The sequence below is a fragment of the Osmerus eperlanus genome, chromosome 21 (genome assembly GCF_963692335.1).
Source record: "Osmerus eperlanus chromosome 21, fOsmEpe2.1, whole genome shotgun sequence".
Classification (NCBI taxonomy): domain Eukaryota; kingdom Metazoa; phylum Chordata; class Actinopteri; order Osmeriformes; family Osmeridae; genus Osmerus; species Osmerus eperlanus.
In genome coordinates, this window is record NC_085038.1 from 9586778 (window position 1) to 9610441 (window position 23664).

At 43.7% G+C, this 23664-nt stretch overlaps 2 protein-coding genes and 1 pseudogene across 2 annotated transcripts; all 3 read right to left on the bottom strand.

Annotated features, from left to right (window-relative positions):
* Positions 1–130: 130 nt before the first annotated feature.
* Positions 131–13765, bottom strand: LOC134007876 (ATP-binding cassette sub-family C member 4-like; annotated as a pseudogene).
* Positions 13302–18782, bottom strand: timmdc1 (translocase of inner mitochondrial membrane domain containing 1). The gene is made up of 8 exons (XM_062446900.1): positions 18637–18782; positions 17789–18077; positions 17129–17294; positions 16920–17008; positions 16699–16766; positions 16518–16596; positions 14764–14874; positions 13302–14649 (listed from the first exon to the last, which is right to left on the bottom strand). Exons 2-8 carry the CDS (start codon positions 18055–18057, stop codon positions 14499–14501), a joined length of 933 nt encoding a protein of 310 aa, XP_062302884.1. The 5' UTR covers positions 18058–18077; positions 18637–18782; the 3' UTR covers positions 13302–14498.
* Positions 18783–18805: 23 nt separating this feature from the next.
* Positions 18806–23460, bottom strand: poglut1 (protein O-glucosyltransferase 1). The gene is made up of 11 exons (XM_062446899.1): positions 23270–23460; positions 22661–22751; positions 22404–22547; positions 22164–22299; positions 21858–21979; positions 21663–21722; positions 21365–21464; positions 21115–21173; positions 20308–20475; positions 20119–20175; positions 18806–19937 (listed from the first exon to the last, which is right to left on the bottom strand). Exons 1-11 carry the CDS (start codon positions 23343–23345, stop codon positions 19781–19783), a joined length of 1170 nt encoding a protein of 389 aa, XP_062302883.1. The 5' UTR covers positions 23346–23460; the 3' UTR covers positions 18806–19780.
* Positions 23461–23664: the final 204 nt, after the last annotated feature.

A 23664-nucleotide genomic window follows, 5' to 3' on the forward strand; every position in this document is an offset into this window, starting at 1 on the left:
TTGTGTTATCTTCGGGTCATTGTGACCCACCGTCGTATTGTGACAACTTTACCGCATACAAAAACAAAGTGAAGCATTTTCTTTTAACCGTTGGGCTGTCTCAGACCCCCCACATTGCAAAGGTTAAAAGAAAATTATTTTTATTTGTTTTTGTATTGGGTAAAATTGGGTAAACAACGATGGTTCGTTATGAACCTTTGGGTCATGTGACCCGAAGGCAGCACAAGGGTTAATGTTTGTTTCCTTACTATTTTGAGTCACCATATGGTTAACATACATGAAGAGCAGAAGGATAAAGACTGACGTATTATGGAATCTGGACTGCTTCGTATAGTTAAATCCTAGTTTTAGATATGAGCCAATGACAATGTTTTTAATCTAACGTTATCCCAGCAGTTGACTGAGAGCATGAATAGATTTTTAGTAAGAAGAAAAACATTTAATACAAATGTATATATAAAAAAGATCCTGGAAAGTAGAATTGAAAATGAGTTAAGTTCATCACACCACAGAAATGTGTTTACTACCCATCCAAATTCGAATGAAAAAAAGACATGTTAAATTAGACTTTGAAATCGTAAGAAAATCAGCAGTCTTCTCTGCTTGAGACTGGGGAGGCGTGTCGCCTGAAAGAGCTGAAGCTCCGCCCCCTCTAATTTAGCAACAACTAGCTAAATCAATTGCAGATATCAGAACAACCATACCTGCAGTCTCTGAGTGTTTTGTGTTAATTACTTTGTCTTTGCATCGTACCAGCTGAGTAACAGAATGCAACGTCTGTGATCTGACGTAGATCGGTCAGGTTTTGGCTCCGCCTATACAAAACCTGAGCTGAAAACGGAAGAGAAACTGTTCAATGGTCTAAGTTCACATTTCAGTGCGACAAAGTTTTTGTTCTTTGCACATGCTTTCAGGAACTCATTTCACACATAAATGTAAGTTCTAGCCAACAATACTGGACAAGTCATTTCAATAACTCTGAAGAGCAACCACAATTATCTTGTAGGTCCCCCCATCACCCAGACTTATTGGGAATCCAATAGTGTCTTTCTATTTGTCGAACAGTATTTTATGTAATCATCTTTCCTACTGTCCATGGGTTTCATTACAGAGACGTTTCAAAGAGGATCAAGCTGGCATTTGGTCCCACTCTGTTGGTCCCGTTTGGACTTCTATTGACCACAGATACCTAAAGGGAAATATATCAATAAATAAAGTTAGTTAATTGTCTGTTGCCAAATATACCGTTCAGAGCTGGTACAATATCTGCGACAGTATATTTAACTATATCATCTCTAAATCTAAATTAATATCAAATGTTATTTGATATCTAAAATATTCTTTAAAAAATAATATTTTTCAATATATTTGCTAATGCATGCTGTTCTGTGGTATCGTATGTTAGCAGTGCCTAGATAGCTAGTTCCCGATGTATTTTGCCACAAAAACATATTTCCTAAACCGTGCAACAGAACATTCTACAAAGTCATAGCAACGTACATTCTGACACCTTGTCTATTATTGAAAAAACTGAGGGACGAGTGGGAATAAAAAGAGTCTGCATGTGCTCACCTCTTTAGCAGCCTCCAGGAGTGCTACAGCTTCCATCTTGCCTGTTTGTTGGACCATCTTGTAGAGAGCACCATCCTGGTTCTGGAGCAAGGTATAGGGATCATCAAACTCCACAATCACACCGTTGTCCAGGACCTGAAAGCAAGTCAGGGGGGTTATCTGGAGGCACCACGAACCATCTGACAACAAACCGTTCCTCTGCATGTACGACTCGGTTATTGTATTTTGTGCTTCTCAGTGACTTGATTATATTTAATTACAATGATGTAAAATGCTTGAGATGATGGCTGATGAATTGTGTGTCTGTCTCACCAGTATGCGGCCACTGTCTATGAAGGCGTGATCCGCATCTTTACAAATTCCCACAAAAATGAACTAATTGCGTCTACTTGGCCTCACCAGTATGCGGTCACTGTCTATGATGGTGTTGAGGCGGTGGGCGATGGTGAGCACAGTGCAGTCTCTGAACTTGTCTCGTATCGTTTCCTGGATCAGCGCGTCTGTCCTACAGCACAAGCACACAGACAGGAGACCCAGTCAGGTGACACCTCCTCAGAGCCTACCTACACACGGGAGCTCCTCCACATGCCAGTGAGGAGGTCAGGTGTGTGGGGCCAGGCCGCTGGCTACCTGGGGTCCACGTTGGCTGTGGCCTCATCGATGACGAGGATGCGGTTCTTCCTCAGGATGGCTCGGGCCAGACACACCAGCTGTCTCTGGCCCACGCTGAAGTTGGAGCCCGACTCAGCTAGCACCGTCTCCATCTTGTTGGGGAGCTCTTCCACTGCAGACTTGAGCTGGACCTGGAGAGACAAGACACCCATGGTGTTAACCAGGAGGAGGTCTGCAGTGTGTCATGGTGTGTGTAATACTGTTCTAGGAAGCCAAGCAGCAGTACCTCATCCAGAGCGTTCCACAGGTCTTCATCACTGTGCTGGTCGAAGGGGTCCAGGTTCTTCCTCATGGTGCCAGTAAACAGCACTGGGTCCTGCAGATCATTAGTGGGAACAAACAGGACCTGGTGTGAACAGCTTCATTACAAAACTGAAGCTGAAAGGGATCCAGAGACACCAGACATACATGACAGCTAGTGTGCACTACACGTATCCACCAGGACATCATTTAGCCCTCCCAGGGTACCTGAGGAATGATGGACATCTTCTGGCGCAGGTCATGGAGGCCAATCTCAGAGGTCAAAACCCCGTCTATGTAGATCCTGCCCTCAGGCTCTGCCTGGCGGAAGAGAGCAGAGACCAGGGAGCTCTTCCCTGCTCCCGTCCTCCCCACAATGCCAACCTGAGGAACAGCGAGGAGAGGAACAACTTCAGCCATGTTCATCACACCGGCGTGAGGAAAAAGGGCTGTCAGCAGAGGACAAACCTTTTCTTTGGGTCTGATAACAGCCTTCATGTCCTTCAGGACCAGTGGTCCATCTGCGCTGTAGGAGAAGCTGACCCGGTCAAAGTTGATGAGGCCTTGGCTGGGCCAGTCGGGGGGAGGACGCTTCTGGGTTTCCCAGGGTGCTTCGCTCTCCAGCTCGGTGTCCAACACTCTCAACAGACGTCATCTGAGGAGACAGACTATTATACCTGATGTTCACAGTGGCACATCTAAACAATGTCAAGCACGTTATGTCCACATTTTATTTTAGCTCAGGGGTAAGAAAAACCCAGATATTAAATCTGGTTAAAAAAAAAATACTATAACAGCATCAAAGTTAGACAGCTTGCACAGTCTTAATGGACCTCTTTCAACCCATGATTCCAAAATGACAGGATGGAGCCAAATCCCTTTTATCCCAAAGAATTTCACTGCCACGGGTCACTGGTTTTTATCTTCATGTTGAATTTATAATGGGCTATTCTTCTAAGTAAGAACAGAACACAAATGTAAAATGACCTCTTAAGGTTCAGCACAGACTAGTAACTTTTGTACTATGTATAAAAAGTGGAGAGCCAACACTGTATGCCTTTAAAACAATATGATAAAACCTCCACAAGCCTGTTCATTCCTTCATAATGGAGCCTCAAATGCACAGTACCATGTTCTCCAATTCTGCACTCTGGCGCACGGTCCACTGGAAGTTTCCCAGGAGTGTCAGGGCATAGGACAGCACCAGACCCACCGCTCCTGCTCCCAGCCCTAACCCCACACGGAAAACAAATCCGCAGTCAGTCATCAACCAAAATCTATAGCTCAATTCCTTCAATGACTTTCCCGTCAGTGAGAAATAAAGTAGTATTGCCATGATAATCGTGCCTTGTCATCGACGTACGGAAAGTAAAAATGGGCAAACATGGATGTTTCTCTCTTACCCTCCCTGAGAATGAGGCAGCCAAAGGTGGTGATGGTGATGAAGATGGAGCAGATGATGTCGAGGCGGAGTGCAAACCAGCGAGAGGTGGTCAGGAACAGGAACCAGGCCTCTGAAAGAAGCAGGGTCATGGAGTCAGTCCAACAGACCGTAAAATTAGATCAAATAAAAGAATATTCGACCACATCCAAATATATAACCTCATCGGTATATTATCCAGACAGAATAAGAAATACAGCTAATACGCCAACATTTTTACAATTCAATTGGTCCTCAAAAGATGGACGGTTTTGACCGCGACGTTAAGAGCATGAGTGAAGCTGTCTTTAAAGGAGAACCTGAGTGCAGGTCCTGGTGTGCGTCGAAGGCGTTCTGGAACCTCTCCTCTGCTCTGAAGGCTCAGATCGTCCACAAGCCTTGGAGGGACGAGGACAGGTGGGAAAACACTGGACTCCGAGCTGCAGACCAAGACCTACAGTGAGCAAGCATCTCCACGCAGTTTCCACGTACATACATGCATATACACACACAACTTGATTATTGAATCTTACATATAAAATGTATTAATCGTTTCATAACGGCTGCCTATTGTAGTCCCTAAGGACAAAACAAGTGGTGAAACACATTTACAGTTCTGCCTCAGAGAACCTACAGGTGGACTCGAGGCGCTTCACGTCTCGTGAGGTCTGCAGGTAGTAGCGTCGCAGGAACAGGAAGGCCAAAAGCAGCAGAACAACAGGGACCAGGATCAGGGGCATGACCGAGGCCGCCACAGCAACCACGCCAATGTTCTGAAGAAGCAACTGCAGGAGAAGGGCATGCCACCAGAGGCCATCAGCTAGCTAGCGACATATGTCTCTGAAGAGGTCTCTCCATGCTCTGTTGCACAGAACTGGCCCGGACCGGCAAAATGTTACTCACCTGGTAGCAGTCCACAAAGGTTAAAGGCAACATGGAGTCCAGCTGGCCAATGTCTTTGGAAACCCTGTTGAGAACTCTCCCTGTAGCACAAAAGAACACATGAAAATGTCTTAACTGAAATAAGTTGTTAAATTGTAAAAATGTTAAAGAAATACTTTACAGTAATTAAACATGCAAAAAAAAAAGACAATTAACGTGCTCCTGCCCAAAGATGTGCTTTAGCACATCTAGGAAGTCCTACTTTTGAATCGCAGTCGGTCGAGAACCTCAATACCAAATACAGCTAACACTAGAGTTATTAAATGGACTGCAAACAGTGTTTGTTAGGTCTACTCACCAATTGGGTTGATGTCAAAGAAGCGCACGTGTGTCCGCAGTATGGCGTTGAACATGCGGTTGTGTAAGGTCTGAGTAGATCGCACCAAGATGTTGAAGATCACGAGGTTCCTTGCGAAGCCGAAGACGACCGAGGCCAGAGTCAAACCTGAACAAACTCACATGTTCTATCGTGCAAAAATGAACTGGTAGTAAATTCCTTCTCACAACCGTAGGCTACTAGTTTGTGACCATATTCTTCAAGATCGAATCAGTAGGAGAAAAGAACTAGCAGGATGCAACAAAATCATAACTTTCTTTAAGAGGCAACAGTTTACTTGTCACAGTTTTTAATTCTTTAGTTGGTCTCACCTGCGTAAATGCCCAGGTAAAAGCGGAGATCAAGCTCTTCATGGCGTCCGTTTTGGACCGACGCTGTAGCGTTGAGTTTGTCCTGCTCTCCAGCCCTGTCATCAAAGCAGTCACAACGCAAGCAAATTAAGTAAAAATCAATGGTTTCTGTGGTCATCAACTAATGCAGAATACAAAAGTCAACTAGAGCACAGCTGTCAATAGTTTTTGTTCATAGATGGTTCACTCTTTTACAAGTTAACAGTGAATAATGAACCACAGTCTCACCAATATGCCAGCCACCAGTCCTGGAGTACATATGCAGTCTTCAGAGGAAAGGAGTAAAATATGAGACATACAATTTGCTGGTAGATATTCTCAACGCACTACAGAGTAGGGCGTGTGTGGTCATATAGCGTTTTTCTCTTTCAGAAAAGCGCCACGGCGCGTAGTTGAGCGCTTCATCACAGCGCTTCATTAGCTTGACCGCTAGCTATGTTTAGTTTATTCGCAGTTAACTTGAGCCATTTGCGAATTATTACGGACGTTTTCTACTGTGTCTTAACTGTAGAGGAACTGAACAAGACTGAGCGACAGTGACGATACCAGTGCCTTTCAAAAAAATAGATTCTGATTTAAAGCTATAGCCATAATTCGAAAGTAAAAAAGGTAGGAGCGCTCTTTTTCATGACGGACGCAAAAAGATAGAACGGAAATTGAGCTCTTTGACATGACGTCCGTTTTGGACAGACCCTAATGTGGAGCTTCTTTTATTCAGACAAAACGGTGCAGACGCTCAGGAAAAAAAAACTGTGAAACATCAAAACTATTCATAGGGCCATACTGTAAATAATAGCATTTTACCCTTTTGTTTTAAGCTCTCCTCCTTCAGCCTGCACTAGGCAAAGGCAACTTAGGTGGTCGCCACTTGCAGGTGATTTTTGCGCACCTGCTGTCATTGTCATTTTCATCATTGCACTTTTATTTATGTTGTGTTAATAATAGTAAATAATTGATCAGGCCTAGGGTGCCAGAATGGCCAGAAACACCACCATCTTGGGTGATACACACCTCGGCTGTCACACTCAGCAGGACTGTGGCCAGTAGCAGTAAGAGGCTGGCGCCTGCTTGAAAGTACTTCACATAGGCACTGAAGCCAATATTCCCCTCCAGTCGACTCTCCTCTGCTACTCTCCTAACTGTTTGCACCTGGGAACAGACACATCATTTTTCTATAATGTTCAGGTGAGTCAAATAGCTCCTAAATTGTGGTTGCCAAGAGTCATAACGAAGGTTGTACCCACAGGCAGATCATCTGCTCCATCTGTGACCGTCTGTGGCAAAGATGTTTGGGAACAAGAATTCTGAGAAAGGGAAAGTCTTCGTGGTGACTGGCTGCTGGTCTCCGTCCCTGGTTGCTCCTCCTCTTCCTCATCCTTCTTCAGCAGGGAGGTGAAGTCCAGACCAGAGGACTGCAGCGCATTGTAGGTCCCCCGTGCCACCATGTGACCCTGGCACACACAAATACACATTAAAAAATAAAGAACAGTATGTGTGGAATGGAATGCCGTGACACACACCTCTTTCAGGACGAGAATATGGTTTGCTGCTTTCAGGTACTGCAGCTGGTGAGTCACCAGTATACGAGGTTTATGCTTCAGCAGACCACAGATACACCTGGAAGGACAAGGCACCCCAAAAGACAGAAAAACTGACAGACAACTCACAATTCAGTGAAACAGTCAGTTCTGGTGAAGGCTCCTCATCACCATGTGTTGGGGCTTGTCAGTAGGTCAGACTCACTGTTCAAACAGGTGTCTCCCGACCTCTGCATCCACAGCACTCAGAGGGTCATCCAGCAGGTAGATGTCAGCGTCCTGGTACGCAGACCTGACAAACACAGACACACCATCTCACATCAGGGTTGGTGTGCATTACTGGTGACATCTAGGAGGTGACATCCATAACCTACAGGAACAGAAGGTCTCTCTCCTCCTACCTGGCCAGGTTGACTCGAGCCTTCTGTCCCCCGCTGAGGGTGGCTCCTCGGTCCCCGATCAGAGTCAGGTCTCCGTCTGGCAGCAGCTCCATGTCCTGGACACACAGAACAGGGAACTGAGCAGAGGGCTTCACACAGGTGCTTCACCAGCAGCAGAAGCTACTGTGAGCCATTACTGAGGGTCACGGGTAAGTATTAAAGGTTATACTATGGGACCCATGTGGATCCAAATTGACACATTCTGCATACCAAATAAGGCATTACATTTTCTGGGTGTATATATACAAGCTAAATATAGCGCAGGCTAGAGGGCTGTCTCACCCTCTTGAGGGCGGAACTCTTTACCAAACAGGATGTTGCTGCGAATGGTTCCAGGGAACACCCAGGGCTGCTGGCAAGCGTAGGCCAGCTGACCTCTGACCTTCAGCACCCCCTTGTCATGAGGCAGCTCTCCAAGGATGGAGCTGAGCAAAGAGGACTGTGGGAAATGTAGTAAGTGAGCTTGTGCACAAAATAGTTAGTCAGTCACAGATATGAGGGCACAGTTGACAACAGTAGGCTCCTATGACCTCTGACCTTTCCAGCTCCAACAGGCCCAATGACAGCCAGGAGCTGTTCTGACGTCACTGTAAGGGAGACGTTCAGAAGAGACGGGGCATCCAGACTCTGCAGAGAGGAAAATTTTCTTGACGTATGTCAACACGATGTTTGAAATAACCATGCAGTGGCGAAATACCTATTTTTCCGGCTTATAATGTAGAAGAGATTTGGTTGAACATGTACCTTGTCCCAGTAGCAGACCAAGTCCTGCATCTCCACTAAGGCTGGCCTCTTCTCATCATGTGACAGTCCCACGCTTGGTCTCTCAATCTCATCCAGCAGAAGGAAGTTCTGATGATGGGAATAAAAACATGTATGATGTTTGATGTCACACCATGTTTGAAACATTTGTCTCCTTAATTCATTTTCCCTGCTAAATTCTGAACGTTTTTTCTACTGAATCTTCGGATGTAAAGAGTAGCATAGGAAAGCGAGCCAGTCATTACACAAACGTGTTGGAAGTGAAACACAAACATTACATTGATCCTGCGGAAGCTGACGATGAACTCAGACAGCTTCTCAACAGCCAGAGGACAGAAGAGGGTGACGGTGACCTTGATGGTTCCGTAGAGGGACACGGTAACAAACACCCGGCTGGCTGAGATGGGGTTCCCCAGGAGAACGTAGACGGTGAAGGTCACAAAAACGATGACTTTACTGGCCGCGAAGAAGGAGGCCATGTTGAGACCTCGCAGGTAGGAGCTTTTCATGATTTGGTTGATCTCTTTTCTGTGAATGATAGAGATGGCGAACATGAAATGTATTTTGGTACTTATCCACTTTAACCCAGATTTACACCACAGATCTATAGCATTCAGAGGAGACAGTATGCACAGTCTGGTGAGACTGGGCATAGAGTCAAAAACACTTATCATTAAACTATAGGAAATACAGACTGTAATCTCTGTCTTGTGTCTTTAGAGAACAGGCATTCCACAAATTGCTGCAGGCATATTACCATAGCCATGGAATGCGCAACGACATGAAAATATAAAAGTCAAGAGCGTGTCTGGGCAACATCTTATCTTCATGTAACATATATGAAGTTAACAGCTTCACAGTAGTTGGTCTCTAATAACTTGCCGTGCTGAGGAAATTGGTTTAGGGTACCAGACATCTCATGTGTTTGTGGTTGTATTTTTAACAATATACTATATGAAATATATTAATAGAAAGGAAATGTGGAGGAGAGAGAGAGGTCTCAGCCAAGGACCGTAAATATGCCCACTGTGGCTGTACACTTTAAACTGTAACTCAGCTCTGACAACTGTCCAACATTCCACTTCAATAAATTCCATATAGGTATATATGACAGTAAGACACATAGATTTATTATCGACTCATTCCACGTTACCTCCTGACTTCATGGACCAGTGCTGAGAAGGGCTTCTCCCACGCGTACATCTTGATGATCCTGATTCCAGACACCACCTCATTCATGGTGCGGATCCTGTTGTCTGTGAGGACAGCGGTTTGACTCCTGTGGGAGCCGTGTGACAGTCAGTGCAATTGCATTCTAATCTGAGAAGCTCTAAAAGAGCTGTTTTTCTCAATATGTAAAACACAGTGTGTGATGACAGACAGAAATAAAGGTGATATACTCTACTTTTCCCTAATTTTCATATTTTAATAGTATTTTTATTACCCTGAATGTACAGCAATTTTGACTTTACTCCCCCAATACTTATAGAGTATACTGTAATTGGAGAACACTATATAGCCTGTTTATAGACATGGAGCAAGGAAATCACTGAGGCGCGTGAGAATTGTGCGACGTGATTTCATTTTTTTTCATTTTGAATATGTTTTTTTGTACCTGCACAATTAAGGTTGTATTTTCATCCATCAATAAACCGTAAAGTGGACCTGCATTTGAGCTTGAGCCGTTTCCTGGAACTGACCTGAAGATCCCAAAGAGTCTCCCCACTAGGGTCTGGAGCGGCACCAGGAGGACGATGACCGCGATGCCAGCCAGACACGAGGGACCAACCTCATACCACAGGAGCACACTGACCCCAGCCACCTGCAGGGGGCCGAGCCACAGGTAATGCAGGTTGACGTTAACCTACAGAACAAAGAGATGAACTGGAGTAAGATTTCACTGCATAGACCTACAAGAGTTTCCTTGACTACCACAGAACCTGCTGAACAGTGTGTCCAATAAGTTCAAGACCACACCGGTACATCACATTCCTGCAAACCAGCTGGATTATTATGACACACACACACACCTGAACAATACGACCAACCCAAGCTTGATGAGACAGTGTTAAAGGGCTATTATAATAACATTTTGTAGATATAGATGGATTGCTCTTGTCCTTCCTTACAGTCCTACTCAACCTAACAGTGCTTCCCATTCTGAAGTGTAAACTCCTACCAACCTGGGCTGATAAGTACAGAAATGCCCGAGGCACAGAACGGGTTAGGTAAGCACTTAAATATGAAGACAATGTACATTGTAGTTCCTCATACATAGGGGGGAGGTTGGCCTGATACTAAATGGGATGGGCACCCTGAGGTTCCTTTGGTACCAGGCTATTTTTCACCTTTACAGGTTTTAGATCTCGGGAAATTCAGATTCAGAAATGTTTTCAGTACAATTGATTCCATATAAAGAGAGCTTTTCAACACACTTCAGAAATACATCATTTCCTATGATTTGGGTCACTAGAAGATTTGTCTTTTATCTGTCAACACAAACGTGACTGTACATGCAAAGGGTAATTTTTCACCTCATCAAACCGGTTAACATCATTTGACAGGAGGTTTACAATTTGTCCGGTGGTTGTCCTTCCCATAGCTGAACTGCTCAGTCGAAGGGCCTGCGGACACACATATGATCACACACTGCAAAGTGTACATAATACATACAATATACAGAATACACATTTGAACTGTACGACACACGGTATGGGAAATCAACTCTCATACTGACCTTCTTGTAGATCATGTGACACATGGCCACTCTGATCTTCATGCCTGCTCTCTGGACGTAGTAGAAGTAGAGGTGGTACACGGCGGTCAGGCCAAGGGTGGACACAGACAGACCAGCAGCATAGCCTAACGCCTCATACAGTTTTGTCATGTCATCTGGGTCATAGTCCTCAAAGTACAGGATCAGCTTCCCCAAGAAGACCGGCTGGATCACCTTTATCACCTCCTGTTTTGAAAATAAAGACAATATTGATAAACTGAAACAGATTCAACATAAAAGTATCAATTGTTAGTGATTATAGCCACGTAAAACACCCTGTCCATAGACATACTGCAATGAAAGTGAAGATGCCCAGCACTGCGTAGGATTTCCCATAGCACTTGATAATGACTTTGGTCAGTTCAGGTGTTTGGAGCTCCTTAGTAGTTCGTTCAACCTCCTGATTCCAGCACCTGAAAGAGACAAATAACTGACTGAATCTTCCTCTAAGCACATACTGATCCCCCAGGAGTGAATACAAAAAAATACAAAATAAGTATTCAATTGGAAAAGGGTGACAATTGGATTTACAATATTTTTCTAAAACAAATATTGACACAATAACATAAAATGGCTGTTTAGTGTTTAATTACTTTGCCATTAGGACCCAAACATCTTTATGTTTCACATCTACTGTAGTGTAACATACTGAACCTTTGTAATTCTTCTCCCAATCTCTCTGATCCATCCTCCGTAGGTACTTTATACATGTCATCTCCCTCAAGCCTCCGATTGTGACCAATTCGAAAAAATGGGTTTAACCAGCTAATGCAAAGGACAAAGAAAGAAATGAGTACAAGCAAAATAGTCGGAGAGCGAGCTCCTTGTTGTGGTATGATTTCAGTGTACTTAACGTTAAGATAACGTCAAGTTAAATAACGTTCAAAACAAAAAATGAAGGCATAACCTAGCCTGAATCAAAGTTTATCAAAGCAGCTTACTATTACGACCAGTGGCCATTGTATTGGTTATTCCATGCGGACTCTTTTGTGACAGTACTTTATCATTGTATTATTACTGTATTATTTTTATAATAAAAATAATAATTATGTTTTTTTAAATGGTAAAGTATCAAATTATTTGGCTATAGGCAGTTTAGACAGTTTTGCTCTAATTTAGCACGCGCACAACTAAGTGTTAATTCTGGGTCATATTACATAAAAACTTGATGTGCCTAACCTGGGTTTCTGCTGTAAAGAGAAGCTTGTACATTATGTTCTGTTCTTGTCTAGACCCTGTGCTCAAAAGTCACAACTGCCTTAGATGGGCAATTAATTACAAGATATCGTCTGGCTGTCAGTTTGAGGACAGCTATCTGTCTTGAATTAGAAACATGCAACCGGCCATCCCGACAAAACTAAAGAAATGAATCAGAACGGTTGCTCTACTGTGCAAGCTGCCCTAAACAGCCGATCGCAAAGCGTCGTATGTGTAAGCTATATGCGTTAACAAGTTTACTTATCAAAAAAACAATTTTGAAATGAGATTAGCTTTTGTCAATGGATTATCTCTCCTTAATTGTTCCATAGCGCTTTGGCACCAAACCAAAATGGTTAAATATAGGCCAGTCTGCTATATTTAGTGTCCCATGGAGAAGCGAATGCGTAAGGTATAGTGCCCAGTTATAGAATATGTAGGTACTTCTAAAACGTTGCTTGAAACGCAAGACTACATGGAATGAAAGAAGATTATCAGCGAAAGTCTTTACTTCCCCCCCCCCCCAATCAAGTTCCCTTATGATAGGCTGTCTGAGCAAATACAACGAAGATGTAGTGTTGTGAATGATTGGCCAGATATTATGCAACCCTAAAGTCCTGAAAAGTTTAGTCACGTGACAATCTAAAACCCGTCTCGAACCCCTGTCCCATGACTGTTTTTAATAGGATAACCTACCAGAGATGTTCTATACTGTATTCCATGGAGAAAGGCCAGTGACATCAATTAGAATAGCGTATGTAAATGTAAGTGCAAGACGTTGATACAAATTGCCGTGATATATAATGTAACATACATCATATTAACATATCGTTTTCACTCAATTTTCGATTAGGCTACGTGATTTGTATGAATTGCTCAGCCATGTTGTCATTAACACTACAAATATGAAATTTAGCTGTTCTAATTTCGTTAGAACAGTAGTGACCTGGTAAGTATTGTGTAACTATCCCAAACCCAGGAAAACATTCCTAATTTTGCTGAATGCTTTTCTTGATGGAAAAACATACTACAATCAATATATAAAGGCTTCAGAGTCTAGGTTACATAGAAGGCTTGTATTCTTATACTTTTAATACCATAGCATCCTTTGCCTTGGAAAAGTACCAACACTTCAGCAGTAGATGGCACTGCAAACACACTGTGAGGTGTCCAGTCATGATCCAGTAATACAATTACACAAGCTCAATTCACTCCCTTAATCGGAAGAAAACTGACACAAATTCCATTCCATAAACATTTTCGTTCAGTACATTAACACTAAAAACTAAAACAAAACCAATGCATCCATCTTCCTCACCCGTAACATATTAAACTAACGATGAAATGCTCTTCCCGACACGTATGGATCTGATCCTGAATCACTAACCCTAACTCCTGGCCCTCGATATCGACGCTGGATGTGATACGTGGTTCTTCTGGTCTGGCCCCTGGCTATCCTGGACGTCTGCTCATTAGAGCCAGTGTCCTGGACAGCCCAGCTGCAGCTGCCGTGTGGCATGTTTACAGCAGGGGCTGCGTCTGACCCAGTTGCTGACAGGCCCGGCAGCCACATCCAGAGCACTGAGAAGCAGACCAGACAGAGAGAGACGAGGGGATGATGACTGCCTGTTGACGAGTCATGCTTTTTGCCGAGGTGCCGTGTGAGGAACGGTTTTAAAACCGGTCAAAAGTTGATGAGAATAGTGTCCACCATAAACACTCAAGTCATAAACAACATCCCTGTTCACCCACACACACACTGCCAGTCCAACGAGATAAAGTGTTTCTTTTTTTCCCCCAGAGGTTTATCTGAAAGCAGAAACAAAAGGTTTTCGACACAAGTGTGAAGTTGCCATAACATTGTTGGAGGGAAGATCTTGGAAGTCCACACTTTGAAGTCGTCAGTGAGACATTTCTTGACTTGTCTGCACACAGAACTTCCCAGATCGATATATTTCCGTTCAAGGTCAGATACCACGGTCTCTTTTCAACGAATCAAGAGCTTGATGAGCATCTGAATGGGCAGGTCATAAAGCATGTGGGTCAGCTTTCCTGTCAGCCAACTTAAACTGGCACGCTCTTAATCACAATTCAGTACGATCAGACAAATGACTGTTTATGAGAAGAGAACTAAAAAGTATTTGAACCTAACCTAGCATGCCATCAGAGAGGGATCTCTCAAAAAGTCTGTCCACAAGGAAAGGTACGACGTCAGTGTAAATGAGACGCGCAGAGGACTGTTTTGCCCACTGTCATTGGCTGTCCGAGTCCTGGGCCACACCCTCGTTCCGTGGTAGGCTGAGGATTTCCTGGATCTTCTGCAGGTCCTGCTCAGCTTCCTGGGCTTGTGATGTAGAACTCAAGTCCCCGATCAGGTCGTCTGTCAACTGCAAACGGGCCATCCTTTAATTTTGGAGGGAAGACACATGTTCAGATCAGTGACTCACATTAAAGTGACCTTAACGCTGAAGTCAAAGGCCATGGGGACAGTACAATCACAGGTCAGAGGGCAGGTACCATTCTGTCAGCTTGAGCTCATACAGCTCTCTGCGTTCCCTTCTCCTCCTCTCTCGAAGCGTCTCCCCCGACAGCTTCTGCATCGCGATGATGAGGGCCCCGGCCGGAACCCTGGGAACACAGGAGATAGCAGAATGCTAGCTTTCTAGTCTCCAGCATCACTGGCCGGTCCGTAAGGGCTTAGTCTTGAACAAAATGACTCAAGAGGCCTGGACTTTGGTCTATACTGTATGAGTAGAAGATTGGGTTAGTGGTGTAAACATTTCATTAGTAACCTATTCATTTGGCAAGCAAAAAAAAATGCCAAGGCCACTATGGAAGGAGGGGAGCTGAGATGCCCTCCTCGACCGCCTCAACCCCCCATAACCATGTGTCAGAATAGGCCAGGGTTTCGGTGAGATCTGGAGCATGATGTGCTATTTGATTGGCTGGCTGCTTATTGTGCTTGGTCGGCCCCTTCGCACCTGGCTGTGGTGCAGGGGGTTGTTTGCACACATCAAACGCTCCAGGTGGCTGGGCACCGAGGCATAGATGGAGAGGCGCTCTCTGGCAACATCCAAACTGTTCTTAGTTTATTACAGTGTAACCCCCCCCCCCCTTCTCGTGTTAACCATCAAGGTTATCCTGCATGACAGATAACAAGGGACAAGGAGAAGAGAACAAACCAGACAAGGTTGGAATACGGGAGCAAAAGAGGTGGTGATATTGAGGGGCAGCTGCTGCCTTGGCATCTCTCCCCCCCTTCTGATCCATTCCCCAGAACACAGCCCAGTGCGGACCACATGGGTCCCTCTGGCACCCATAGCAGGGACGGGGTGCAGCTGGGAAACAAGAGGGTTATAGGGAAGGGAGCAGCTGCTTCCCAGAGTGTAGCACGCACATGTGCACACACACACACACACACACACACACACACACACACACACACACACACACACACACACACACACACACACACACACACAGCCCGTAGCTATCTTTTTTTACTATGAAGTTTGTGACATTCAAATTCTTGATAAGGCAAAATATTGATACTAATAAAGCGAAATCTATTTTGAGGACAGAGAGGGGGGGGGGGTCGTTATCAATGGGGTTTATAGTTTGTTTGCCGGGGTTTCGGGATCCCTAAATTGCGTGCAAATTGTAGGTGAACAGATGCCTGTTCCCTGCTCTTCTTTCTCCTTGTCTCGAGGTCACAAACTGTTTTCTGCCTCGTGTCTCTTCAGGCACACACAGGGAGTTTCACAGGCATGCCAGTGGGACACTTTTTGTATCATCCGAACATGGTATCTATTGCTGTTTCCTAAGACCACTGACCTCTCGATTATCTTGTCCACACACATTCACAGTTCTTCACACACAGAACGTTATTTAAGCAGATAATGATCATAAAGGTTGATTACAGTGGGGAGAATTTTGAATGAATACCTAACAAAGATTGAACTGTCGGTATGTGACAGATGGTACGTAGTTGATAGTTTCAATTTGTTCCGATTTTCTTATTCTTCACTCACGAGCACAGAAAGAGTTGGTTGTGACTGAAACTACATGCAGCAATCTTAATACTCCTCCATTATTACAGTATCAAGGTGTCCCTTGTAAATATATTTAGTTGTTCCTGCATTCACACACACAGGGCTTCCGGAATTCATTGCAACACACAGAGGATCTCATGGTCAAAGTCACAGATAACAATTCAGTCAAATGGCTAACTGAAAAAGAAGACTAAACCCCAGTATCTTAGTGTTTCTTACCCCATGGAGGCTCCTATTACTGTGCCTGCCACCAGTCCACCAAGACCCAGGTTTAGTCTGAATAGGCCCCCGGTCACAGCTAAACACACTCCAAAAAACCCACAACGATTGTCTTTAGAAACATGACTGAAATGAATACAATAATAAGATGATCTGTTTAGAGTCCATTTGAGTGACTCACCACCTGCTGCTGCATAGTGACTGGTGATATACTTATCCCTGTACACAGACAGTCCTGTGCTTACAGTGCTGTGAGAGAGAGAGAGATAGAGAGAGAGAGAAAGTGAGAGAGCAAGGGGGGGGGGGGGGTCGAGAAATTAATGATCATTGGGTACATAAATAAAAAAATAAAAAAAATCATACTGGAAATAAAATGCCACAAATACACCTTCTTGCCCTTACTTGAATAAGGTGACGAAGGCTGCTACTCTCCAGCTCCACCTCCAGCCATACCTCACAAAGCCTCGGACGGCGGCATTGTGGGCCGAGCGCTAGGGGGAGAATCACAACGACACCAGCACCTCATTAAACACGTTATTAACATCAACAGCCACACATGTACAGGCGTTGCACACATGCATGACGGAACACGTGCACACGACCCCACTGACCACCGCTTCCACTCGGCTGTGGTAGATCTCGGCCTGGCTGAGCTGGATGAACCTCTCTCTGGCATGCCTGGCAGCTGGAAGGCCTCCGTAGACCATCCCAACCAGGGCGGCAGCAAAGCCACTCTTCACCACATTGGTCAGCTCCTCTGGCCATGCCTGCATATCACTGCGGGGAAAAACAGATCGGATTAGAGACAGGTACAAAACAGGGAGGAGGGTGGTTTGGTTGTCAGTCATGTAATGGAAATCTAGCGGGTGTTTTATATATGCACATAGCAAAGGCTTGGACTTGACTGCCCAATCTGTGAACGAATGCATGTTGTATGCAGTGCTGGATTTTAATACATGGCCTAATACAGTGGTTCTCAATCCTGGTCCTTATGCCCCCCTGGCCTGCATGTTTTAGATATTTCCCTGCTCCAACACACCTGATTCAAATAAATGGGTAATTATCAAGCTCAACAGAAGCCTGATAACAACCCATTCATTTCAATCAGGTGTGTTGGAGCAGGGAAACGTCTAAAACATGCAGGGCAGGGGTCCTGAGGACCAGGATTGAGAACCACTGGCCTAATATGTCAAGCAGTTAAGACCGCAGGTGTGTGCGTTTAAAAGGCAATAGAAAACAGACACTGAGGACTGGGTTAGGTTCACACTGACCCCCTATCAAAGAGATCCTTAACGCGGTCCCATCCTGTATCTGGAAACTCAGGTTTGCCTATGCTGCTGGGCAGGGGCCTGGGGGAAGGTATCTGTACTGAGTTGGAGGCACCGTCAGCTGCATGGACCCTAGGGAGGTGGAGAGAGGGCCCAGCAAGCTGGAGAAGCCCCTGCAGTAGCCCGGTACAAAGTCCACCCTGGGGCGCTGAATCTGCCTTCTCTTGACAGGGGGGTAGGGAGCAGGTCGCCGGGGGCCACGCAGGCTGCATCACGCTTCAACGGGCAGGAGCTATCGGCAAACACATGGACAGGAGCAAACGTCAGCTGAAATGTTTCATATCATCCATAACGAGCCCCCGCTCTTTCCCCGCAAATAATAAAACGTTTCTTGAAAGTTTGTTTTCGCTGCCCAACGTTAGTCTAGCTAGACGTTTATCACAGCGTTAGGGCTAACGTGTTTCAGGTTAACTAGTTAAATAACAAGATGTTTACTGTAGCTGGCAGTTGAAGAGGGGATAAGTACTAGTGTTGTAGCTAAGGTACTGTACAATAAGAGTACGTTATTGGTGATCTTGTACAAATCTAGATATAGCTGGATGACGTTTGTGTGCAAGATAGGGAGATAGCTACTGTAAGCTAGCTAGCATTAACAGTCCTGTACTGTAGCAACATTGAACTGTCACGGCTACTGACTGTGTGACCGGCTTAAACTCTTGTGCTTTGCAGTCTAGGCTAGCATAACATTAGCATGAGGGTCAGTGAGTTGTGTGTTAACGGTTTAATAAATGAGTGACTATATGAAAGTTATACAAATCACACTACAGTTGAACATGTTTGCTGTGTTTTACCTTTAATTTGCGAAACGTCCTTGTGGTTTGACACTTGACAGAAGTCCCATCAGTAACAGCATTCTCAATCGTGACTTTCCACCCGGCGCCAGTCGTGCTGTTTGGTTTGTTATTCAAACACTTGAAACAGCGCCTCCATACGGTGGCGGACTAGTTACAGGCATGTGAGTATATTTTTAATCATTTATTGATAAAAGAAAAAACAACGGTGTTTGTATAGAAAAACATGATAAAAAAACGGTATTCTACTTAACATTATTGTTGAGGTCGAAGTCTTTACTGAGGGTTAATTATTAGTGAACCCTATAGTGTATCAGATGTTATATTTTGGCCATTCAAACAGTTGCTTTTGGTAGGACTCATTGATCAAGACAAAATACACTGGTACATCAAATAAACATACACACTTTGTACAAAAAAGAAATCAGTGTAACAAAACCACATTTCATCAATAAAACGATGCTGTCCATGCTGCAAAAAGAATACTTAAACATATTCAACATTTCAGTACCACTGTCTAGCTTCTTAAATACAGGTCCTGCTTTATCCATCCAGTGCATTCAAGTGCTGCTGATAGAAATGTCTCAGTAATGCTACATTGGTGAGTGGTTTTGGCAATTTATGTTGATTGTACCGTTTTTTCTCAAAGTTGTTTTGTGTTTGGCAGACTCCATAGAACAGAGTTGAAATAGTAAAGATTATGGTTGTGTTTAAAACAATTGCAACAGTTGTTGGTACATTAGCAATAAAAAGAAACAGTTTCTGTAATTAGACACTAGATGGCAGTAAGAAAATGCTGATGAATTTCCCTCAGATTGCATTTCACCCATTTCACTATAACATCCAAAACTGGGATGCAGTTCAAAGAAATGAACAGAACAACAACCATAGAAACGTTTCAAGTTATTAAAGTGATTTCTGGTTGAGGTATTGATATTTTGGATGGAAAGAGTTGTGCAATATAACAATTACAAAAGCTATAACCTACCCCTTATCCCCTTATAACTCTAAACCCAATACTACGCTATTCAGATGTAATGTACATCGTAAAACTACTTCAGACCAAAACCGTTTCACTTGGAACATACCTCAACATCTAACCCATCACACCCATCTCTGGACTAGAATGATCTATATTCCTAGATTAAAGTTCTGTTCTCCCAGGCCTGTGGCTGATCTGATTATAGTTAATTTTCTGTTGGGGTTTGTACTTCAGCAAGCCCGCAAACTCAGTGAGAAGTCTCTCCCAGTAGCACGAGATGTCCTCCATTCGAAGATGATCCAAGATGAACTTCTGTCCTCTGTGGGGATAAGAAAGAAACATCAGTTATGGAACATGGTAGAAGGAGGATAGTACTGAATTATACCATTCAGGAGAGACCATTTCCAAACCAAATAGCAACACTGACTACGGCTGTTGCGTGAGCTACAGTGATATCAAGTACACTCATACTTCATAGCAGAATCCAAAACACTTGTTACCTAGTGGCAATCTCTTGGGCAACTCCATCATTTTCTTTCACAAACTGTAACAATTCCCTGGACACAGGAAAAAAAACAGAAAACAAACAAACAAAATCAGAAATCTAATATATAGACACATTTGGATATAAAATAAAGTATCTGTGAAGACACTGTTTTTGAAGTGTTTTAATGGAGTGATCGATCCACCTAAGGTCTGAGAGGTCTTGTTTGACTGGTATGTAGTGCACCCAAGGCAGCAGCTTTGGGTAGAAGAACTCCAGCCATTCCTCCCCAACATGGAAGACCAGCGACCCACAGAGGAACAAGTGCTTGAGACGGAAACTGGCTGCCACACCCCGGAAGTTAAACAGATATCTATATAACAAGGTAAAAAGAGTTGACCATCTGAAAACATGGACCGGCAGTTCTTTGACGATCTAACGATCCATGGTTGATGGGTTAGTTCACTGTAAAAAGGTGCACTTTAAGCTTACAGGTGTTGCTGTATGAATGTACAGCACATGCTGCACAAAGTACAAATGTACAGTACATGCTGTAAACATATGAATGTGACTGTTGAAGCCATATAAGTTGCCAAATATATGACAGTTGCCATATACAGTAAGTGATATAGATAGAATTTTAGAGTCCATGGTGACATTATGTAATAACTCGAGAACAGGAACCAAATGTAAACTGTTATTGAATAGAAATGAAAGTATACACTGTTGACAAATATAGTATACTGTGTTTTCTGTTTAACAAAGGTTTAGGGCTAGCCTTAGCCTTAGGGCTAGCATGTTTTAGTACAAAAACTGTAAAAAAACAAAAAAAAACAAATGGACTACATTTTACATCATGGAGAAAAAAAATAACCTGAAGGAGCCAATTAGTATAATTTTATCCCTGACCCAGAAACACAAAATGAGAACTTGAAAAGACTAAAGACAAGTTACTTTAGTTTTTTTTTTTAAGTGTAGAAGGGATGGTGGTGACTAGTACCAATATTCTTACTTGTATTGACAGTGGTCAACCAGAGGAATCTCCTTTGCTGGGGGTCTCCCCAATGTGTCCTGAGTCAGGAAGAGGAAAAGATCCTTAATTTGCAACACTTGACTTGAAACAAGACAGTAGGCAGATACATTGTCATTAAATCACCAAGAGAACGTGTGGCTAGTTACTTTAACTGCAGACGTCTAAGTGGCCATTCTCTCAGTGAAAAGGGTTCATATAGACACCCTGGGGTTGAGGATGCCTGACTGACCTTCTCAGACTTCCAAGCCTGGTTCTTGGTGTACTCTGCATCCACCAGGTCAGGGGCCTCTCTGGACAGCAGAACCAGAGGATCCCGCTCAGGACTGGTCCTGGATGTGTGTGTGAAAGACGAGCGCGAGGGAGAGAACGATGGAAAGAAGGAAGAGGGGGTTAGAGAGCAAAGTTTCCCCCTTGCAACAGTGCCACCAACTGGGTACAAAGAGTACAGCAACAGTACAACAAGCAACTGAGTGCACTGAGCATATAAGTAATGTCAACAATGTAAACATTCTCCCACTTGGACTAACCTGGAGCCTCTGAAAAAGCCTCTGGACTCTTTCCTCTTCCAGGGCCACTGTGCTGCTGACCTATCGGAGAAGGTTTAACATCAACGTGTCATCACCTTGTCACAGGAGACATGCAATTGCTGTGATGGTTGACTTTTTTTTTCTACCTGCAACTAAACATGTTCTGTAAACCTTGCAGTACAAAGTCATGCCTACTTTTTCAGGTCGTCTCTCATGAGATCCCATCGTCCCAGTCCTGTAGGGTATATGGGCCACACAGCTGGACCTCCCTCCCAAAACGTCCAGGCAGGGTACATGATGTCCTGGTAGTCTGCAGTCTAAACAGACAGACATATATACACACACACATTTGAACACTTAATCGAATGTTATGAGTATATTTCCAGTTTGCAATTCCACCACAGTAAGAATTTTAAAAAACTATCACCAAATGGGAGTTGCGCATTTCAGGCTATTAGTATGTGGGTGTGCATGTTTTGCATTCATCCTTCATGAACTGACCTTACTGAAAGAGAAAACTGGAAAAATTGGCTGCACCCAACCAGGAACTTGGGGGTAATCCCGCACGTTCACCACCATCTCTAGATCTGGTAACCTGTCAATCACCTGCAGGATGAAGTGCTCCACCCCACTGCACCTGCACACAGAGGAAAAACAAGTCTAAAAGCTGCATTTCAATTTGTGAAAGAACATGTAAAAGTCACATCTTACACCTTGAAAGTACTTTGTTTATGTTCTCACCTGGCTGGGAACATACAGTTCTGTTCCCTGTAGAGTTTATTATCAATAATCTGATAATGGGTACCCACGCCACGTTGAATCGTAGCTGCCATGAGATCTTCAGATAACCCACCGTGAAAAGGTTTCAGGTCATTTTCCAAGACACTGATAGGGAAAGAGGGGTTTGCTTTTAGAATACTGTTGAGGATTTCAAAATACTTGAGTGTTTTATACGGGTGTTAAATTAAGTTAGTTAAATCAGGTTTTGCTTCAGGTACCTTAGATGACAACTACAATTCTGTGGGATGCAGGGATGATATTCTTGTAATTCCTTTGTGACTTTATCAAGGTATCTCTGCCACTTTTTGCCTATTAGAAAAGTTGAAAGAAAGTAACCATAAAAACTCAATAATTAAATGGGATTTTGGTGCACAGCAGTCTGATAGACACAAGTATCAGGTCCTACTGTACTGTAGCGAAATTAATGTCTCTGAAATTCCAGCCAACGCATTTAGGCTAGGCCAAAACGCAAAAAAAATTATGGACTTTCAAACTGCCTCTGCTCTGGGCAAAACAAATAATGCTGTCTCTAAAATGTCCATGCACCTCCATGACAAACAGAGAAGTTTGCTGGTGCTAATTTAACTAGCTATAAGTACTTTTGTTCACATACAAACTTTCCGTGCAGGAAAGTTCCAGCATCTAGAGCTAGCTTGCTAGCTAGGATAGTTAGGCTATGTAGCTCTAGCGAATTTAAGCTTGGAGGTAGCCTAACAAAGTTTGTCAGTGCTAATGTTCTGTTGCTAGCTGGATAAAGCAAGTTCGCTAACGTTAGTCTAAGGAATGCTACCAAGCTAGGGAGTCAAAAATGGTTGCTTTTATAATACCGGATCCTGCCATGCTGAAATCAATTGCACAAAATTGAGTAAGAAAAGGTATCCACAGCCATAACGAGAGCTTCATCTTCTGTGTGAAGCAAGCCACTGGCTAGCTAGCTAAATTGGCTAGGCTATCACCACTATGCTAGATTATTCAGTCTGAGCCTGTTATTACGGCATCTGCATACTCCAGCTACTTTACCGTAATGGTTCGAAAAGGACTCATCGCACATTAAATCTCGGAATATAAAGTGGCTTTATCCGTAATTGGCCTGCCACAAACGTGCCACCGTTTGTTGTATAATGTATTATAATAAATCCCACTGTTCTGAACTGTTATTACAGGTTAATATGAATTATTTGAGCAGTGGGAAAATCTGTTAAATTCCAACAATTTATCTTAC

Bases quoted from the DNA above. Each gene is read 5' to 3' on its own strand.
- timmdc1 (XM_062446900.1), bottom strand. From the start codon at position 18,057: ATGCAGCCTGCGTGGCCCCCGGCGACCTGCTCCCTACCCCCCTGTCAA. The intron at 17,009-17,128 runs GTCAGTGGGGTC...TTCTCCCCCTAG, and splicing joins ACAGCCGAGTGGAAGCGGTG to CGCTCGGCCCACAATGCCGC. The intron at 14,875-16,517 runs GTAAGAAACACT...CTGTGTTCCCAG, and splicing joins GTAATAGGAGCCTCCATGGG to GGTTCCGGCCGGGGCCCTCA.
- poglut1 (XM_062446899.1), bottom strand. From the start codon at position 23,345: ATGAAGCTCTCGTTATGGCTGTGGATACCTTTTCTTACTCAATTTTGT. The intron at 22,300-22,403 runs GTGAGAACATAA...CTCTGTGTGCAG, and splicing joins AACTGTATGTTCCCAGCCAG to GTGCAGTGGGGTGGAGCACT. The intron at 21,723-21,857 runs GTAGGCATGACT...CTTCTCCGATAG, and splicing joins ATGAGAGACGACCTGAAAAA to GTCAGCAGCACAGTGGCCCT.